General features: G+C 41.6%; 1 protein-coding gene across 3 annotated transcripts; it reads right to left on the bottom strand.

Moving 5' to 3' along the window:
- Positions 1 to 249: 249 nt before the first annotated feature.
- Positions 250 to 15,613, bottom strand: BZW1 (basic leucine zipper and W2 domains 1). 3 transcript variants are annotated; one of them, XM_067548937.1, is made up of 12 exons: positions 15,595 to 15,613; positions 14,055 to 14,128; positions 12,150 to 12,326; positions 8,445 to 8,539; positions 8,017 to 8,082; positions 7,516 to 7,651; positions 6,981 to 7,090; positions 6,373 to 6,543; positions 5,268 to 5,414; positions 3,982 to 4,120; positions 2,608 to 2,730; positions 250 to 1,839 (listed from the first exon to the last, which is right to left on the bottom strand). In XM_067548937.1, the coding sequence occupies exons 2-12, from the start codon at positions 14,116 to 14,118 to the stop codon at positions 1,808 to 1,810; spliced, it is 1,260 nt and encodes a 419-aa protein (XP_067405038.1). In that variant the 5' UTR covers positions 14,119 to 14,128; positions 15,595 to 15,613; the 3' UTR covers positions 250 to 1,807. The 3 variants fall into 3 exon arrangements, with proteins under 3 accessions (XP_067405038.1, XP_067405035.1, XP_067405037.1); XM_067548934.1 differs by lacking the exon at positions 15,595 to 15,613 and adding an exon at positions 15,307 to 15,449; XM_067548936.1 differs by lacking the exon at positions 15,595 to 15,613 and adding an exon at positions 15,311 to 15,345.
- Between the last annotated feature and the right edge of the window lie 1,943 nt (positions 15,614 to 17,556).

Here is a 17,556-nt window from a genome sequence, read left to right on the forward strand (position 1 = left end):
CCCTTGTTTTTTCACACTAAACTTGATGTATGATTTAAAAATTATAGGATGCTGAAGAACAAAGAGGTGGGGGTAAGATTGAGTCAGTATAATAAATTCCATTTATATGAGCAACTCAAGGATGAAGCTAAAGACAGCAACTACCCCCTTTTATGCTATGTTACTTCTGGTTAGAGCTAGATCACTCTTGGAAGTAGAGGCTGTAGTTTTTCTGAGGTCAGTTAAGAGTTAACATGCAAAGACTGAGGCTTTAAGAACACATCTAGTTTTATTTGTAAAACAATTACACCATATCCAGCTGTTTTGCCAAAAATGAGTAGCACCTATGAAGTGTAAGGATGGACTTTATTTAAAAAATGTCTTTAGCAGACAAGTTACAAAGTAAGGAAGCAAATCACTACATTTGTGCACTGAAGTTCTACCAAGATTACTCATTTAACAAATATACTTCACTCACAGGGGAATCAGTTAATATTCTTTTCATTAGGCTGACACCATGGTTCCAAATAATTTACTTTATTTTCAAGATTAACAACCATCTTCTCCCTATTCTTGGTTCAAGCAGGAGGTCCTGAGAAAGTGATGCCATTTCCATTGCAAATGCAGAGACTATTTTAACATAGTTGGTTTTTTAAAACTGTTAACTGGCAGCATTTAGCATTGGCATTAGTGAGCCTGTAGCCACAAGCTGCATGCACAGTATCTTACTTTTTAATGGCCATGCAATTAACTACCTAGAAACCCAGTGATAAGTGTTTGGTTTAAGGTGAGGCAGAAGTCCTAGACATAGTGGGGCCCTGAGCATTATAAAGTTGCCTAACTGATAAGTTAAACTGACCCAGTGCCACTACATTGTTACATGCCACTAAACAAGTGCCTTTCATAGAAAATAAAGTTTGTCACCTACCTTATCTTCCCCTAGTAAAGTTTTATAACATTTGTTATTGGCACACCAGTTCTAGCCCACTGAACCATAACAAATGAGTGCATGGCCTTAAGTTTCAAGAGCAAGTTTAAAACTCTTAGGAAACATACATAAATAGGCATAGGCTAAGAATGCCTGCTTGCTTGCTTTGCCTGGAAAGAAAAAAGTTTGACCACAGAAGCTTGCTAGCTAGGGTAAGAAGTGAGACATCAGTCTCCCCCTGTTAAGTGGCACAACCAGGGATCTAGAAGTTGTGGAGAATCAAAGCAATTGGCTTTATTGGCAGCCCTCATAAAGTTTAGCCAATACATGTTGAAAAAAAAAAAAATCTAGAGTATTACTTTGACAATACATATCTGCATAACTCAATGCTTGCTAGCTTGTGAAATCAAGAACTTTGGGTGGAGATATTTCCATGGATGGGGCTCTGATACCCAGTAGTACCATTTAAGTTTTGTGCCAAATTACACACACCTTGCCCTCATGGCCTTTTGAGTTTAGATACTTGTACAGTTTAATTTGCAAACAATTTCCATAACAAATCTTACAAATCATGTCTACTTGTGTCTATATAGAAAACCCAGGATAAAATGATTTTTGTGGAAGGCCTTAAGTTACACATTACAGTAGAAAATACAGGAGGTAGAACAACTGAAGAGACTAATGCAATGTAGAGTCACATCTATAGCTCCTGTAAGCTACTTAAAACATGGTTTTAAAAACTAAACCCAGTAACTATAGAAAACAGTTAAAATAAATTTGCCATGAGAACCCTTGTATCATGCCTGATACAGGGAGGTAGGATGTAAGAACCAAAAGGACACAAGACGTAATGTTTATCTACAGCTCCTGTTTGCTTTACTGAGGACACAGTTTCACACGTCAGTCACCCTCTTCAGTTTCTGACTCAGACTCTGAAAAAGAATTTAATCATCAGGCAGTGAGACTGTCTGCAACCTCACTGTGAACATAGTTATATCTCTTCCCAACACAAGCCAATAGAATACAGATGAAGACTGCTAGTTCTGGCTAACACACACACTGTATTTTGCAGTTCAACTCAAGTTTAGAGAGCTAGTGAGATCCTAGTCAACTTCTAGCATGTCAGTGTTGTAGGGAGGACTACTGGCTCTTTAGTCTTGAAAAGGTCATATGTATGAGAGTTTAGTACAAATTAGCAAGATTCTGGTGATTTAAACCCAGTAGAAAGAAGGTTTTGAACATGCAGTTGCATTAAACTAACAAATTTCATCCAGAAGGTGCCCACAACAACTCACTAGAAAAAAACAAGTCTTAAGCCCAGTCTCATTGGCCTGCCAAGAAGGCTAATGTTTACTAACTAGGCTGTTTAATTTACACTGCAATCTGAAGCAACTGCAATCTGATCTTTTAAGTGATTGCCCTGTGTAAAACTTCCACAACATGGTGGCTGTGTCAGATTTTGTTAACCCACAGCAGTCCGGAAGAATGAAGCTTAATCCAAAAGACTCCATTATGTCCACCCTGTTTTTGCTAAAAGCCTATCATTAAGAATATTCTACCCCATAATTTCAAGATGATACCAGACTGATCTTGTAATAGCTATACCAGGGATTTTAGTAAGTATTTACTAGTTAACTGTACCAAACCTGTTCAGGTTGTTTAACTTGAAGCTAAAAGTTTCACAGCAAATGTTTGGTTACCTTCTTCTGCATTCTTGAGCCATTCCACAAATTTTTTCATTTGTTCCAGAAAAACACTCTTTCCTTTTGCAAGGTGTGCATCTTTATACCACTTCAAGATGGGTTCTTCACTCAGAACTTCAGCTGTTTAAGGACATGCAAAGGCAGTGTTATCACGGAAGTATTCTATGCCAACATACTGGTTTGAGGGCTAGCTTATTGTTCTTCCAGTCTTCCCCTATTAGCAAGCATGTCACGTGGTCTACCTTCCACTCCCCACCATATACTTCATGCCTTACAGCTCTCCACCCCACACACTTACTAGAAACAAGACTGTTTAAGCTGAATACTCATTTCTAGAGTTTGACAGGGATGTCTCTGGTACACACCAAAGCCATCTATTAACATTAAAGGTGACAGAGAACATCAAGTTCCTTTTTTCTGAAAGAGCTGCATCTACTATTAACACCTAAGCTTACTGGAGGAAGAGGTGAGAAGTCATTTGTGTACATTTGACAAAAATATGCTAGTCACTCTTATGTCATGCTGCTAATTTGAGACTATATTAGAGATTAAATTTCAAGATTTTTATTATAGGAAAATTGCATCTTTAATTTTAGTCTCAGAGGAGAGCGCTTTAAAGCCAGGAAACAGTTCAGTTCCCACAAGAGGAACTAACAGACTCTGTATCCTACCTCTCTATTTAATAATATCTGCTCCCAGAAAGCAGAGACTGTGTAGTCCATACGTACTCCTTTGTTACTGGTTTTTAAAGTGGGTAAGAAAGATCTGCTGCTCTGTCTCTGGAGTGCCATCATGCAGCCATATGGCAAAGATGAAAACTCTTCTGTCTCAGTGCAGAGTGGCTTATGCAAAGAGGTAGATAGTAAAGCTCAAGCAGTACAGTAAACAGAAGAGGTTCTGTCTAGCTAATCTGTACAGCTTTTGCCACAAAACTGGCTCAAGTTTCTTCCCCCCCCCCCCCCCCACTCCAAACACCAATTTGATTTTGTTGCTATTATAGATGGAAAGCCTTAAAATGCAAGTTATCTTTGCATACAAGCAAGACTGATGTGAATGTGCAAGAATGCACCATGGCTACTAGACACCAGTCAAAGATTAGCAGTCTACCTTAAAATTCTTGCTAACTACCTTGAGACAGAAGGCCCTTACTAATGACCAGAGTTTAGCAATTTAATGATACATTTTCCATCCTCAATTGGCAAAGGTATAGTGGGCTTGTACAAAGGGTATGCAAGCACCAGAACTTCAGCTACCACTTATTTATGCAAGTTGACTGCAGAGAATCTTGACCATTTCACATGCCACAGGTTAGAAATTAACTTTGTAAAGGAGGTCTGAAAAGCTACATTCTGCAGCCTTAGCTTTAGTTACCTTTATAAAAGAGCACCACTATTTTCTGGAAGGCTTTCATGAAGTGAATATTATCATAACAGTACTCCTGAATCTTCAGTAACAGAGTCAGCTCAGATTGACCTTGGGTAGTAAAGGCAGCAAGCAGAGGGCTGTATTGCTGTAAGGAGTACAAGAGATTAGACATACTTCAGCCCTCTGTAAATCATGATTTCACAGAGCGCATGAAAATCGTAAAAATGCTTCCAAACTGATCTTTTAAGTAAGGAATTTTTTTTTTTAAATAAAGAAAAAATGTCATACAAAAGTGTTACCTTAGTCAATTTCAAGGACAAAGAATTTTACAAGTAACATTACTTAAAATTAAGGATTCATTCCATCCTTGAAATTAGGTATGTTTAACTGTAAAATCAATTCCCTGCAAACTCTGAAATTTGATACTTTTCAGAAAATTCAAAACTCTTGCAAAAAGTGGCAATTTACACAAAGAACTAGTTATACTTCATAAAAATCCATCACCATTTGATTAAGGTGCAATTCATCACTAGACTTGACAGAATTCAGTTGTTTTAAAATAAATACCAATATTATCTGTTGAAATTATAGTAAAAGTGTTCTTGTCAATTTAAATTCAGTTGTAGGTAAGTAATTCTAACCCCAATACTTAAAGGCAGATTCAAACATTAAAGCTTATTAACCATTAAGACACAAGTAGTCAACATCACATCAAAATATACAAAGTAAATCTTTAAATCAGACTAAGTTATCAAACTTTCTAACTTTGGCTCTCTGTAAATTTAGATTACTATTGATGGAAACATTGCAGTTTGTGTTAGTAAAGTGAAGTGGACATTTATTGGTAAATACTGATAGTCTAAACCTTTCCAATCCAATAATCAAGTGCTGCATATTTAAGAATGGTGTCTGAAACCTACACTAGTGGATTAGTACAAAACTAGTTACCTGCGGGAATCATCTATGACGAAACTATTGAGTTTCATTCATTTGTATTACTGGAGCATCTGGAGTCCTCAACCAAGATTGAGTCTCCATTTTGCTAGGTAATGTACAGAGTTAGGCCTGGTCTACTCTAGAAAGCTGTATTACTTTAAACTATACCAGCAGTATAATCTCCCGAGTGCGGACGCAGTTCTGCTTGGAAATGCGTGCTGTATACTCACACTTGCGTCCATTACAGGGCTTTTATGGTAGAACTATGTCAGAAAAAACAGACTGGGCAATACCTTACATGCCTTCATAATAAATTTAGTTATTCAGAGTTCTTATATCACAGATACTGCAAATACCTTCAAGTGCTTGATGGCTTGTTCTGCGACCAGCTCCTCTTTTTTGTTCCATTCCACAGTGCTCATTACACTAGACCAGACTATGCCTATCACAGTCTGTTCTGAGATGTTATTTTTCTTCATCTCCTCCTTGACATATATTATTATCTGCAGAGTCAGTGAGTTATGGTTAGTATGAAATATATACTGATTAAATCTCTTCCTTTTTGTCTTGTATCAGAACACTCGCTCAGATTTCACTTCCAAAGACCCTTTCAAAGTTCTGAATTGCCTTAGATAACAGCAGTCCAGTCATAGGTCAAGAAGTAGAGAGGAGTGTCACATTTCACTATACAAATATCAGGTACTACACCAGGGGTTGCCTCGCACGCGGCTCTTTGCTCATACAAATGGCTCGCGAGCCACATGCAGCTCTTTGCTCTGGGCATTGTATGGGGTGCCAAAGTGAAATTGACAAGCTGCCGCCGAAATTGACGGATCAGCATGAATTTTCTGCTGAGGGTAAAGTAAATGTGGCTCTGCAGTATCTCTAGTTTTTTTTTTTTTTTGGCTCTTCGTCTCTGACTGGTTGGCCACCCCTGTACTACACCATTAGGTTCAGAAGTTTAAATACAAGCAACATTTGAGACCAAGAAAATCAGTTTCTTGAGCAGGTGGGAAGAGTCATGACACCTAGGCCAAGACTTTATATTTGAATTTAGCACTTCTATTTGAAAATTTAGCACATTAGTGTTTAAACAGTGACATCTAAAGATTCACTTTCAACTAATGAATAGTACTGCTGCCAACACAGCAGATTTAGAGTGCCAGTGAGTTCTATCCTCTAAAGAGGAGACGTAGGTAAGACATACAGATGCATTACAGGTTGGGAGGACTAAGCAGCCGCCAAGTTTCTCACTCAGGTACTAGCTACAGCCCAGTAATTCGTTCTGTAAACGGACTCCTTTCCCTTCACTTTATGAATATGAATCACAGTAAGATTCTAGGAAGTGAAGATCCAAGTAATGGTGGGTTATTCTATGTGGAATAAACTAAATAAAATTGCAAGAAACTGTGTGACACGTTCACTTTTTTTTGTATCTGATTTAAATACAAGCATACTTACATCCTTAAATGGATCTCCACGTGACATCTGCTCCTGAAGTTCTTTCTGCAGCTCTTTACGAGCCCCTATGGTTTGTTGGTTCCGAACATATTCTGAAAGTTCTTTTAGTCCTGCATCAGTGAAATACTTTGTGAAGTGTTCCAGGCTTTGTTTGTTGGCAGGAAACAGTTCCTTAAAAAAAATACGAAACAAACCCCAACATTTACATTGACTCCTTTGCACAGGAAGTTATTAGTGCTTGCATTTTATATTGGGACACACTGAAGTCTTTAAAATGTAGGATTGCTAGGTTTGCTTTAGACAGACAAAGTGGGCAAGGTCATATTTTTATTTATAACTCAGACCAACTACTGCTGGTGAGAGACAGGCTTTTAAACCAGACACAGAGCTCTTCTTCAGGTCACCTGAAGAGCTCTATGTAAGTTTATCTCCTCTCACCTACAGAAATGGGTGCAATAAAAAGATTCGCTCATCCACCTTCTCTCCAATATCTTGGGACCAACATAGCTACAACACTGCATACAATTCGGACAAGCCAAGTGGACAGTATCTGCAAGAGTAAGGACAGATAAGAACAAAGTGTTCAGGTCATCCCTTGAAATACTCACCATCAGTCTGTTGTCCATGTTGACTTTACGAAGACTAGCAGCCACTGCATTAATATCTTTCTCATTTATCCATGATTTGAACAGCTTTACTGCAAAAGCTGCAGAAACACCTATACAACAGGAGTAAGAAAGTTACTATTAGTAGTTCTATATGAAAGAGGAACTTGATTGCTATGTTAGCTGTTTGCCCCATCCCGTGAGGTTTTCAATTCCATAGTATATCAGCTACCTAAACTGTGACAAATCCTTACCTACAGGCATACACTGAAGACCCAGCTGCGTGTGTGGGGTGGGGGAAGGTGGAGGGGGTGGAAGAGAGGTATAAGACTGGAAGTTAAGTTTTGCTTCAGAACTAGCTAGGCCAACTGATGGTGTCACTGTTATGTGGCAGTGTGTGACTGCCACAGTTCACATCTGTGTTAAGATCCTGATACTTAAATTTTAGGCATGGTTAAATTTGTCACATTAAAGCCTCTTGGTCCCTGATCCCAACACCCCTCATCATCTAAAGGAATTGTTTAGTACTAGTAGTTACCTTCTTTAACCAAGTTCTCATTATAGAGGCTGTTGAGAATTGATGCATTAAGTGTCCCATTGGCCAAAAGAATACCTGTCAACATGGCCAGTTTGTTCCGCTCAGACTCTGAAAAACCTTTTAAGAACAGCAGCAGCTGCAAGAGAAAGAAGAATGGCAATCCTTCCAAAATGAAGCCACACAGAATCTAAGTATTACCAGTTTATGTAGTCAGTGCCTCCCTAACCCAAAGGTTAAGATAGAAAGACTTGTTACTGGAGATCGATAATAGTTCATGATGAACAGAAATACAAGATCACTCCATAAGTAGAATGTTACCCTGACTAAAATTTAATCCCACACTAAATTAGTTGTTTATATAGTCAAATGCTACAGTAAAATACAAGGACATTTATTCTATTAAGTGAAGATAGAGCCACAGCACTCTTCCTTTTAGAGTGCATAGGCTTCTTGAAGCTTAGTTCCAGGATTTTTTGCTGTTATCTGAAGCCTGTTGAATACCTTTTTGACTTCATCTTCAAAGCCTTTTTCCAGGTATTTGTAACGCCTGATTAGCTTGTTAAAAACCTAGAAGAGACAGAATTAGTACATTACTTTTTGCCTTGATTAGAATCCAAATAGAAGGAGCTTAAACTAGTTAAACGTTGTTATACTATTAACAAGTCTGGGGCATTTTTGTACCCATGATAGTTTGCCACCCTACAGAGTTTAACATAACAGATTTATTTTTTATGCTGCATATCTAAGGCCATTTGCTGGAAGGCTTCGAAAATTACATAAATTAAGAATGTTTTTTATTTTAAACACCAAGACCAGTTTTCGTAGACTGTTATCCCACAGCAATGCTAAACATAGCAGATTGTCAGTTAACGGCCATTGTACAGACAATGTGTGAGTCAGCCAAGTTCAGTTGTGTACACAGGACTAACCTGAGCAAATGCTTGCATGGTTTCTAGGTCTTCTTGTGCTGCAAATACACAGACATCTGTGCGCATCATGTCATCTGCCAAAGTACCACCTGGGGCTAAAAAGTTTTAGTGTTAATATTTTAGATATTAGAAGTGCCAGTTTTAATCTCTAACCATAGTTTGATCAGCAAGAATTACATTATTGCTTACGTATAGTAAGATTCAGTACAATGTGACTTTTTGAACTGCTGTAAGTTTAGTTTTGCACAATGCTGGATCTTATAGCTGTCCTTTACTGAAGATCAGTGATGACGACACCAGTGAACGAAATATAGACATCTAGATAATTCTATCTGGTCATCTGCTATTGTTGCATTGAAACCTGAATCAGGATGCATCAAACAGGCTGATAATTCTCAGATTTGAGATTTATACAACAGAAACGCTTAAGACATACTACGTGCTTGGATATCATGAGAGCCATAATACACTGGTTAGTTTGCCTACAGAAACATGAACAAGATCATGAAAATTTTCCCTCCTAATGCAGCTACAAGAGACCTTGAACTTGTTTATTCCTAAATACAGTATCCACTAAAGTCACTTAAAACACAGCATGATGATTATAGGTTTTGTTTTTAATTGAGTGAGCCAGTCCAAGAAATAAAGTCTAACTGCTGTAGAGTAGCATGCGCACACTGTGAATGTCTCAGCTATTAAGCACCAGAGCTTAGTGATGAAAAGTTCCTTTTAAAGCCTAACCTCAGTACAGTCAAAGAAGAAAGTTTCTAACAGCATGCTAAGCAAAACAGAATTTTGGACCCATCCCAAAGCTCATCTCTGACTCCAAGATATCCACTTCAACGCCTGAATCACTTTAGGATTGGATTTTCAAAAGTCTGAGTATTGGCTCAACAGCTTCTAGATAAGTCAAAGGGAGTCTCACCACTGATTCCAGTGCACAATTTTGAGAAGTCCCACCCTAGATCTTCTTGACATCAAAATTTGTTAGATGTCAGATAAAAGTACTCAAGGACAGAGATCAAATGGGGTTCAAGTCAGTTTTGATTTAGAACTGAGTGTTTATAAGATGCAAAGACTAGTCTATTAATTCATTTGTTTTACAGTAGGATTTCTGATTAATGGCAACAAAGTCCTGTTGCTTTAAGAAGACAGAGGCCTGATCAGAAATTTTTGCCAGCACAGCAGTGTTTGTTAGGGATGTGATATTTGTGACATTTCTATAATGTAAGAGTGAAGAGAAGCCCTCTCTGGAGTTCAGATATGGATGCTACTAAACAGCTATTAGAATCCTGAATTCTAGTGTTAAGTCAGGTGTTATAATACACATCCACAATCTAAGAACTTAAAGTGGTACCAATCCACATGGAGAGAAAGGCTTTTTACTTTTTGGCAGAACCAGCACCGGGAGCACAAGTTAACATTTTTCTAGTGTTTGCTGATGCTACAAAGGAATCAGTAAGGTAATCTTTCCAGTAATGTAATTCTTTATTTAAAAAAAAAAAATTGAAGACTTTAGAATGTCTGTTTCAACCTCCATATCCAAAGACTCTTTATGATGTTTCGCAAAAGGCAGGTAATCTGATAAGAGCAAGACTTCAGGAACACTATCCTGTTTGAATGGATGGACAGGATATTCTTCTTATCTTCTCTCTAAGCCCTCTACACTCACTGTTGAAACCACTCTCTTCCCTACCAGATTGTAGGCCTGAATGGAAGTTATTTCTGACATCTCCCGCTCCCTGCCCTGCACTCAAATCCTGCTACTTCTTCCCCCTTGGCATTTTCAAGACTTAGACTTCTTATCATACCCACAGCTAAATTTCCCATTCAGGGCCTTCTCCTGCCTCAACTACTGCAATAACCTCCTTTCCGGAATCCGTAAAGCACAACACCGCCTTGCTCCAACCCATAAATACAGGAGCAAGTGTCCTCTTTCTTGCCCTTCATTTTGATTGTCACTCTACTTGGCCCCCCTATCTGCTACCACATCCAATTCAGGCATCATGCATTGCAATTAAAGTGTTATATCATTTTTCCTCTCCCTACTTATCCAAACTCTTCCAGCTTTTGATCTTCCTCCTACCTCTCCTGTTTTAAGAGTAGGAGCTTTGACAAATGTCAATTTGTCATCTTATCACATGAAAAGCTTTTTCTTCCATATTGCCCTCTATACACAGTATCGCCTTTGAGATATTTATACAGCCCCTACATTTCGTATTAAAGACTCTTAAAGATTCACTTCCACATACAGCAAATCCACCTGTCAAGTAGCAAACATCTGTAGGTGTCCATCCATCGGTTTTGGGCTCCTTGAGGTAAGGACAGTTCATTCTTGACTGGAGAGTGCTTAGCACATAGTGGACACTACTATAAGTAGTCTGGGATAAGACAGGGGATGAAGTCAGAACCCTTTGGTTCTATCGACTCAATCACCAATATATTATGTGACATTATTCAAGCTACTCACCCTATTTGCTTTAATTCCTCATTATGCAACTTTACAAGCCTCTTACTAGTTTTCTGTGGTTTAATATTAGTACACTGCTTGAGGTTCAAGAAATTAAAGTTAATTTTTTTTAAAACAACATTGTTAGGGGCCATTTAAAGTTAACCAATCCTTTGAAAGCATTATTGTGAATAAGCACATGCTGAACGATCCAACTTCTACTTTGTGAAAGTTATATTCACTGTTGGATATACACCTTTAAAAAAAAAAAAAGTTAATATAGAAGACAAGTTTGCCAAATTATCTACAAAAATTTGGCATGAGAGAACATTTAAGCTTTGAAGAGTTCAAGTCCAATCATTTAAGGCAGTGTCCCCTCCTAGTCAGTAACATCCCAGCAGAAATTAGATTTGTTAGTCTTTAAAGTGCTACAGGACTCTCGTTGTTTTTATCCCTAACATAAAGGGCTTTTGTACAAAACAGCAGATCAGAGTTTGGCATTTTCAGAATATTCCTCTGAAATCCAGCTGTACATATTTCCCAAACTGTCATAAGCCACTTCTATAGTAGTGAGAACAGAGGACCTATATGCAGCATGCAGAACATTAGAAGTCTTGTTAAGTCACTTGAAGTGAGAAGTGCAGTTTACTATTCAGCCAATAGCAGCTCCTGCAACATCCATAATTAAATGGAGATGGATTTAGCAGATGAGGCTTGACATTGTATTATGAAAAAAATGTTGCTGCTGGTGTGCCAGTATTGGATGTTGAGGTCCTGTTTAGAAGCCTATCAGAACAGTGACAGCTTAAAGCTGAAACATAAGCCCCAGGCTTTTGGTGTTGTAGCAAGTAGTAAGCAACAAAGGCCAAAAGAGGAAGCAATAATGGGAAAAGAAATAATTGAAAACAGAAAGCCATCAGTTACGAGGACTTTTCCATCCCTGAGCAGGCAACCATCATAAGACAAGACACTATTACGTAACTTGAGATTCTCATAGTGTTTTTATGGGTATAAGATTTAAAGTGACCCATTTCTGCTGCAGAGCAAGCAGCCACCCCGATCCAATATAGCAGAGATTATGCTGTAACAGAGCATTAATTCATGTACTCCAAAGGTTTGAGCCTATCCAAATAAATTGGATCCATTTTTAAACTTGAGTGACAAAGCAGACTGCTAACCTACATTTAAGCATGTGTGCAAAGTATCAGTTAGTCCAAAGAGAGCTGCCATCTTTGAAAGTTAAGCTAGACACTTACCCAGCATTCCACCAGCCACCAGAATGTCAAAGAGTGTTTCTGCATAGCGGCGATAGTCAAGTTTTGCTCCAGAAGCATCAAGAAACTTTGCTACTGCTTCCAAGTCACTGCCAGTTTCAGTTAGACCTTGAATAATACAGTCCTGAAACTGAGTAGGGTCAAACCTCTCTTTTTCATCTGCAATAAGAGAGAAAGCATTGGTAGTTTGATAAGCCTACTAGCTATAAGAGCTCAATCTGATTTACTCTGTCAATTTCTGTAAGTTAAGTTATCTTTAGCACCATCTTCCAACTTTAGTAGTTCATTCAGTCAGAAACTGGCAACAGTTTCAAAACTGTTTGTGTGCTCAACAAAGCCAGAAATAGCTAGTTCAGATAGTGAATTGGCCATTAGTTTAATATAAAGAGAAATGACATTAGCATTAACTAGCTGACCTATTCAGGTCAAACATCAGCTACTTCAAGAAGTAGATGCAACTGTTTAGCCTTGAGTAAGTTAGCGCTTCACTTAGAAGTTAAGATTTTTTTTTTTTACTCCAAACGTTTTTTCCACTAATGCCAAGAAGCACCAATACTTAAAGCTACAGGTATCATGTTCTTCCCCCATTTGTTTTCCCACAAAGTCATTGTTTCCTGCTAAGTTTTGCCCATTTTACTATCCCTTCATCAAAATAGTGAGAGCCAGATTAGGTTTTCATTAGGGCTGCAGATTTCATCTTTTCTTTTTCTTTAAAATCAAACGTCATGGAGCAGTCACAGTAAATTTAGTAGAAGTCACAGATTACTATGTCTACCGTGACTGCTCTGATTTTTTATTAACATGGCACTGCGATCTCCTCACCTCAAGGGGTGCAGGGGCCCAGGATACTCTCTGGCCAGCTCTGAGCTAAAACCCAGCAGCCATTGCCTCCCGGGCCATGCCCGACATAGCAGAGCAGGCGGCCCTGTGGCCAGGTACCACCCATATGGGCAGCAGGACATGGGCTGGGGTGCTTGCATACCCATCCAACATGGGAGCTGCTGCATGAGTTCCTCCTTGAGGGGAGGCCCAAACACTTCTCCAAACTGCCCGGCCTGCACAGAGTAGCAGCAGGGAGGGAGGCTACAGCCCAGATGCCAGGGCTTCAAATCCACACGCCATCCAGCACGAGTCTGGCCATTTCTCATTTCAATTAGAAGTGTCAATTCACTACTGAGGCTAATCAATATTTATCATAAAGTTAAATAAACCCACATTAGTGCTTTCTGAACCATCCACTCTAACTAGCTAGGCCTGACACTCTTTTGTAACCAAAGTATTGAAGTGTTTGCTTTTCAGCATTTTGCTTTTTAATCAAGTTTCAGTCAAACTAGGGGCCATGTATTGAAAACTATGTACACGGTGCTCAGATAAAAAGGATTGAAGTCTAGTTCTTAACCTGAAGAAATCCTGATTGCAACTGTCCTGCTCTCTAGTTTTTGCTTCAAAATGGTGAAATAGTGTAAAAACAAGGAGTTGTGTCAGAACTTTGTGAGCAGACAGATTTGGGGGTAAAAAACCTGGATCTTAAATATGAAGTGCTAGAAAAGAACAGACTCAATCACATTCCATTAGCCATGTTTCAGCCGCTTTCTGTTCTGGACAGAACCTGTAAATTTTGTATTTGGGATAACAGGAAAGGAAACTTGGATAAAGCAACTGTTTTTATGGCACAATGAATTTAAGCCAGCTACAGCTTTAACCTACATTGAAAGTATCATTTTTATGGTAAAAGTTTATTTTGTGTTTAAAATTACAGGTCTTTATTTACAGATACCTACTGCATAAACAAGTTCTTAAAAGGCCAGACATATACTAATGAACTTATGTTCATTCGTTCTCTACAGAGTTGGCCATGTGCCACATACAAAAATGGCTGATATTTACCTCTTTTTCTAGTTTTAAAACGCTGGCCTGATAGCGTTGGCTTCTGCTGCTTTTGATTATTCATAAAAGACACCCTGTGAAAAAAGAAAAAAATTCTTCAAGATAGCCTTAAATGAGATACACATGCTTATGAACTAAAGTGTCATGTAGAAATCAGGTATCAGCTACTTTTCACATTTGCTTGTGGAAAGAGTTCAAACTTGAAAATAGCCTCAGAGTACTTTCCTCCCCTACTTTCCTACAACCACATTCCTCTGAGGGATATGAAATGCAAATCCTGCATTGCTAGTTCCTGGGCCTGCCTGTTGGCTAAGAACATCTAAACTGCTCAAGTAACAAACAGATCACAATACATTTTCACTAAACTCATGCCATATTTACTAGTTATGGCAAACTAGTTGTGTAGTCTCATTAAAACACAAAAAGGATAACCTGAGGGTATATATGAACTTTCTAAGGGTCTGTTAGAGTGACTTGCCCAAAGTCACTTTCTCTCTCTGTACCTCCTTATTTGTAAGATAGGGATAATACTTTGTGACTCCTTTGTAAAGTTCTATAACAGGCAATGACAAGCCTTATTAGACAGACTTAGCCATCTGAACAGGAAGAAACCCGCTCAGCACCCCACAGGCCGGGCGATCCCGTACAGTAGGCTCACACAGGCCTGCGTCGAGCCAGACGGGTCACCCCTTCACCCATCTGTGTGCGGGGCCAGGAGGCATGAGGAGGGAGGAGTGATCTCCCGAGACCCAGCCTCGCTCACCGCCCCGACTCCCCCCGCCCCCGACGTGGAGTTGCTGCGGTGGCCCAGCATCCCGTGGCCGCTCCCGGGGGAGAAGCAGGCCTCCAGCCACGCGGGAACTAAGGAGCTCCCAGCCCCCTCGCTCCTCCCTCTTGGCCGCGGCTGCTCCGCACCCACCGGGCCTCCCTGGGCGGAGGCGGCCGCTGCAGGCGCTCTGGAGCCGGTGGAACCAAAGGGTGGGGTGCGGGGCTGTCTCCTCCAGCCAGGCCGCGCTCACCTCCGTGACCTCCCCGTCACAGGCCGCGGCTTTATTACCCGGCAGGACCAGGCCGCTGCAAGGCGACCGGGGGGTGGGGGAGGGGGAACAGCCCAGAGGCCCCAGCCTACCCGCGCCACAGCCCAGCCCGGCCCGGCCCGGCCCGGCCCAGCGCCCGGAGAGCCGCAGCGCGGCCCGGCCTCACTCCCCCTGGCCCGGCCTAGTGCCCAGCAAGCCCCGCTCCGAGTCCTCACCGACTTTAAGGCAAAGAGAAAACGTCCAGGAACCCCTCACTGCAAGCGGCACAAGACAAACGCGGCGGCGGCGGCTAAATCCTGCTGCGAGCGGAACCAACGCGGAGGGAGAAAGGGAGGGCCCCGCCCGCTGGAAGAGACCATCCCATCCCGGAGGGGGGGACCGAACCTACCCTACCTCGTTCCATGACCCTCCCCCCAACAGCACACTGCCCCTCCCCTATGCACATTCACAGTGAGGGGTTGCCGCGGAGACCCAGCCACGTACACCCCCGAAGTGACACACACCTTCCCTCCCACGCAGCGAACGGGCGGTTCCAGCTCCCCCTCTCCTCGTCAGTGAGTGCGTCCAGATCCCCCTCCCTCCGTTACCGTCAATGGCCGGCGACCGTATGACCGCCCCTCTAGCGAGTGGATCAGTCCATTTTGAGATGGGAGGGGAATCGCAGACGCCCGGGAAGGGACCGTTGACTCTTTGCGTCTCCGTGACGTCACGTCACTCGCACTCTGATTGGTGATGGGGAAGATGAGGCAGCGCCCTCTGGTGGGCACGCGGCGTGCACGTGGACCTGTGGGGTCGCGGTAAGACTCCTTTGCTGGTGACGCTGCCATGTTAGCTGGGCGCGAGCACGAGTTTCCCCTTCCCCCAGCCCAGTGGTCCCGCTCGTTCCGCTGCTGGCTCCAGACCCCGGGCCGAACCCGCGAGCGCCAGCCAGCCCCTGGGGGAAGCCCAGAACCGTCCCCGCCTGCGTCGCAGAAGCTCCCAGCCTCTGACCCCTTCTAGCCCGGGGCCCAGATATGCCCCCCATAAACGCTCCAGTCTGAGGCTCGGACCTGGTCCCCCCCATCGAACCAGAGGCCCAGATCTGACCCACACCCCATAGAGCGGAGCCCAGAACTGAGCCCTAGTGTCTAGGGTGTCGAGCCACCCCACCCCGAGGGCCCGGCAGAGCTGCCCGTTCTGAGCTTGCCCACCCGACAATAGGGTTCGGAGTAGGAGTGTGTCCTTGGTGCCTTTGAGTGCTTGCCCCTTATACAGGAGGCAGCCAGCAGCTGTGCCCTAGAGTCCGGAAAAGGGGACTTTGTGAAGGGTGAGTGGTGGGGAGGGAGGTTGATAATACACATTGCAAGTCAGTTCTCCACCCGAAGTTGTGAATTACTGCTAGAGAGAAAACGTGGCTGTCCTAATCTGTTGAGCCTTCATTACGCTTATAAGGAGCAAGTTCATTCTCTCAGTTCACCACCCTTATTGTACTGGGCAAGATACACATTAATTATTTGACCATTGAGATCTAATGCGTATTCTGCCTCAAGACAAAGAAGGCAAAATTAAACTTTTTCTTTTGTTGCAACATAACCTATCTAGTTTGTGGATGGCTCAATTTTCCCCAAGTTTAAAAATAATTACAGAGGGAGAAGGGAATGTGCTTACCCTCGTACAAGACACAAAAAGGACAATCTAAACAAGACAGACATGACATAGATAAGCTGCTCTGTGAAGCCCGGAACAGTGAATAACTAGGAAGTATTTTATTTTATAATGGTTACAGTATTAAGAATAATTAATAATGCCATTTGCTTGGTTGCAGATAAGCTCTCTGTAACACATATTTGCCTTCTGCTGTTCCTCATGGTCTCTGTCACAGTTTCAGGGTAACTGCACCTGTATTTGCATTCTGTGGGCCCTTGAGGGCAGCACTTTTAGGCTCCTGCCTCCCAATTGTCTTTTCTTCGATAGAGACTGACATCTCACTCCTTCCTGACCAGGAATTCTTAAGACTGCTTGCCTATGCTGTCTTATCCCCAGACTATTGAAAAGGCTAATGTCTGCACTTTGCTTTCTCTATGGAGACTATGATCAGGGTGTTGCCTGCAGTTTTAAGGGTCCACACTGTTTTCTTAAGGTTATTCTTAAGGTGAAATCATTACAGAGAAAACATATTGAAAACAATCAAGGAACCTACCCACATGCTAGAAAGTTTACCAGAGGTAAGCCCCCAACTCCAACCACAGTCTGTCCTTCAAAACCCACAACTAGATTTTCCCTGTGGCATAACTCACAGCTTCAGAACCAGAACATGGGCTGGGTAGTTCAGCTATTCCTTTATACAACTCAGGCCTTTGACCTCCAATCTCTGTGAACAGGTGATTGGTACACAATGACCCACTCCTCAGGGCTTAGCTTCAAAAGATGGAGTTTTTGTATAGCCAGAGAGTTTGCATTAACCTCTCCCTAGTTAGTTCCCCAGA

The sequence above is a fragment of the Emydura macquarii genome, unplaced genomic scaffold (assembly GCF_026122565.2).
Source record: "Emydura macquarii macquarii isolate MOO-44397 ecotype Brisbane River unplaced genomic scaffold, CSIRO-AGI_Emac_v2 contig_1253, whole genome shotgun sequence".
In the NCBI taxonomy this organism is placed as follows: domain Eukaryota; kingdom Metazoa; phylum Chordata; order Testudines; family Chelidae; genus Emydura; species Emydura macquarii.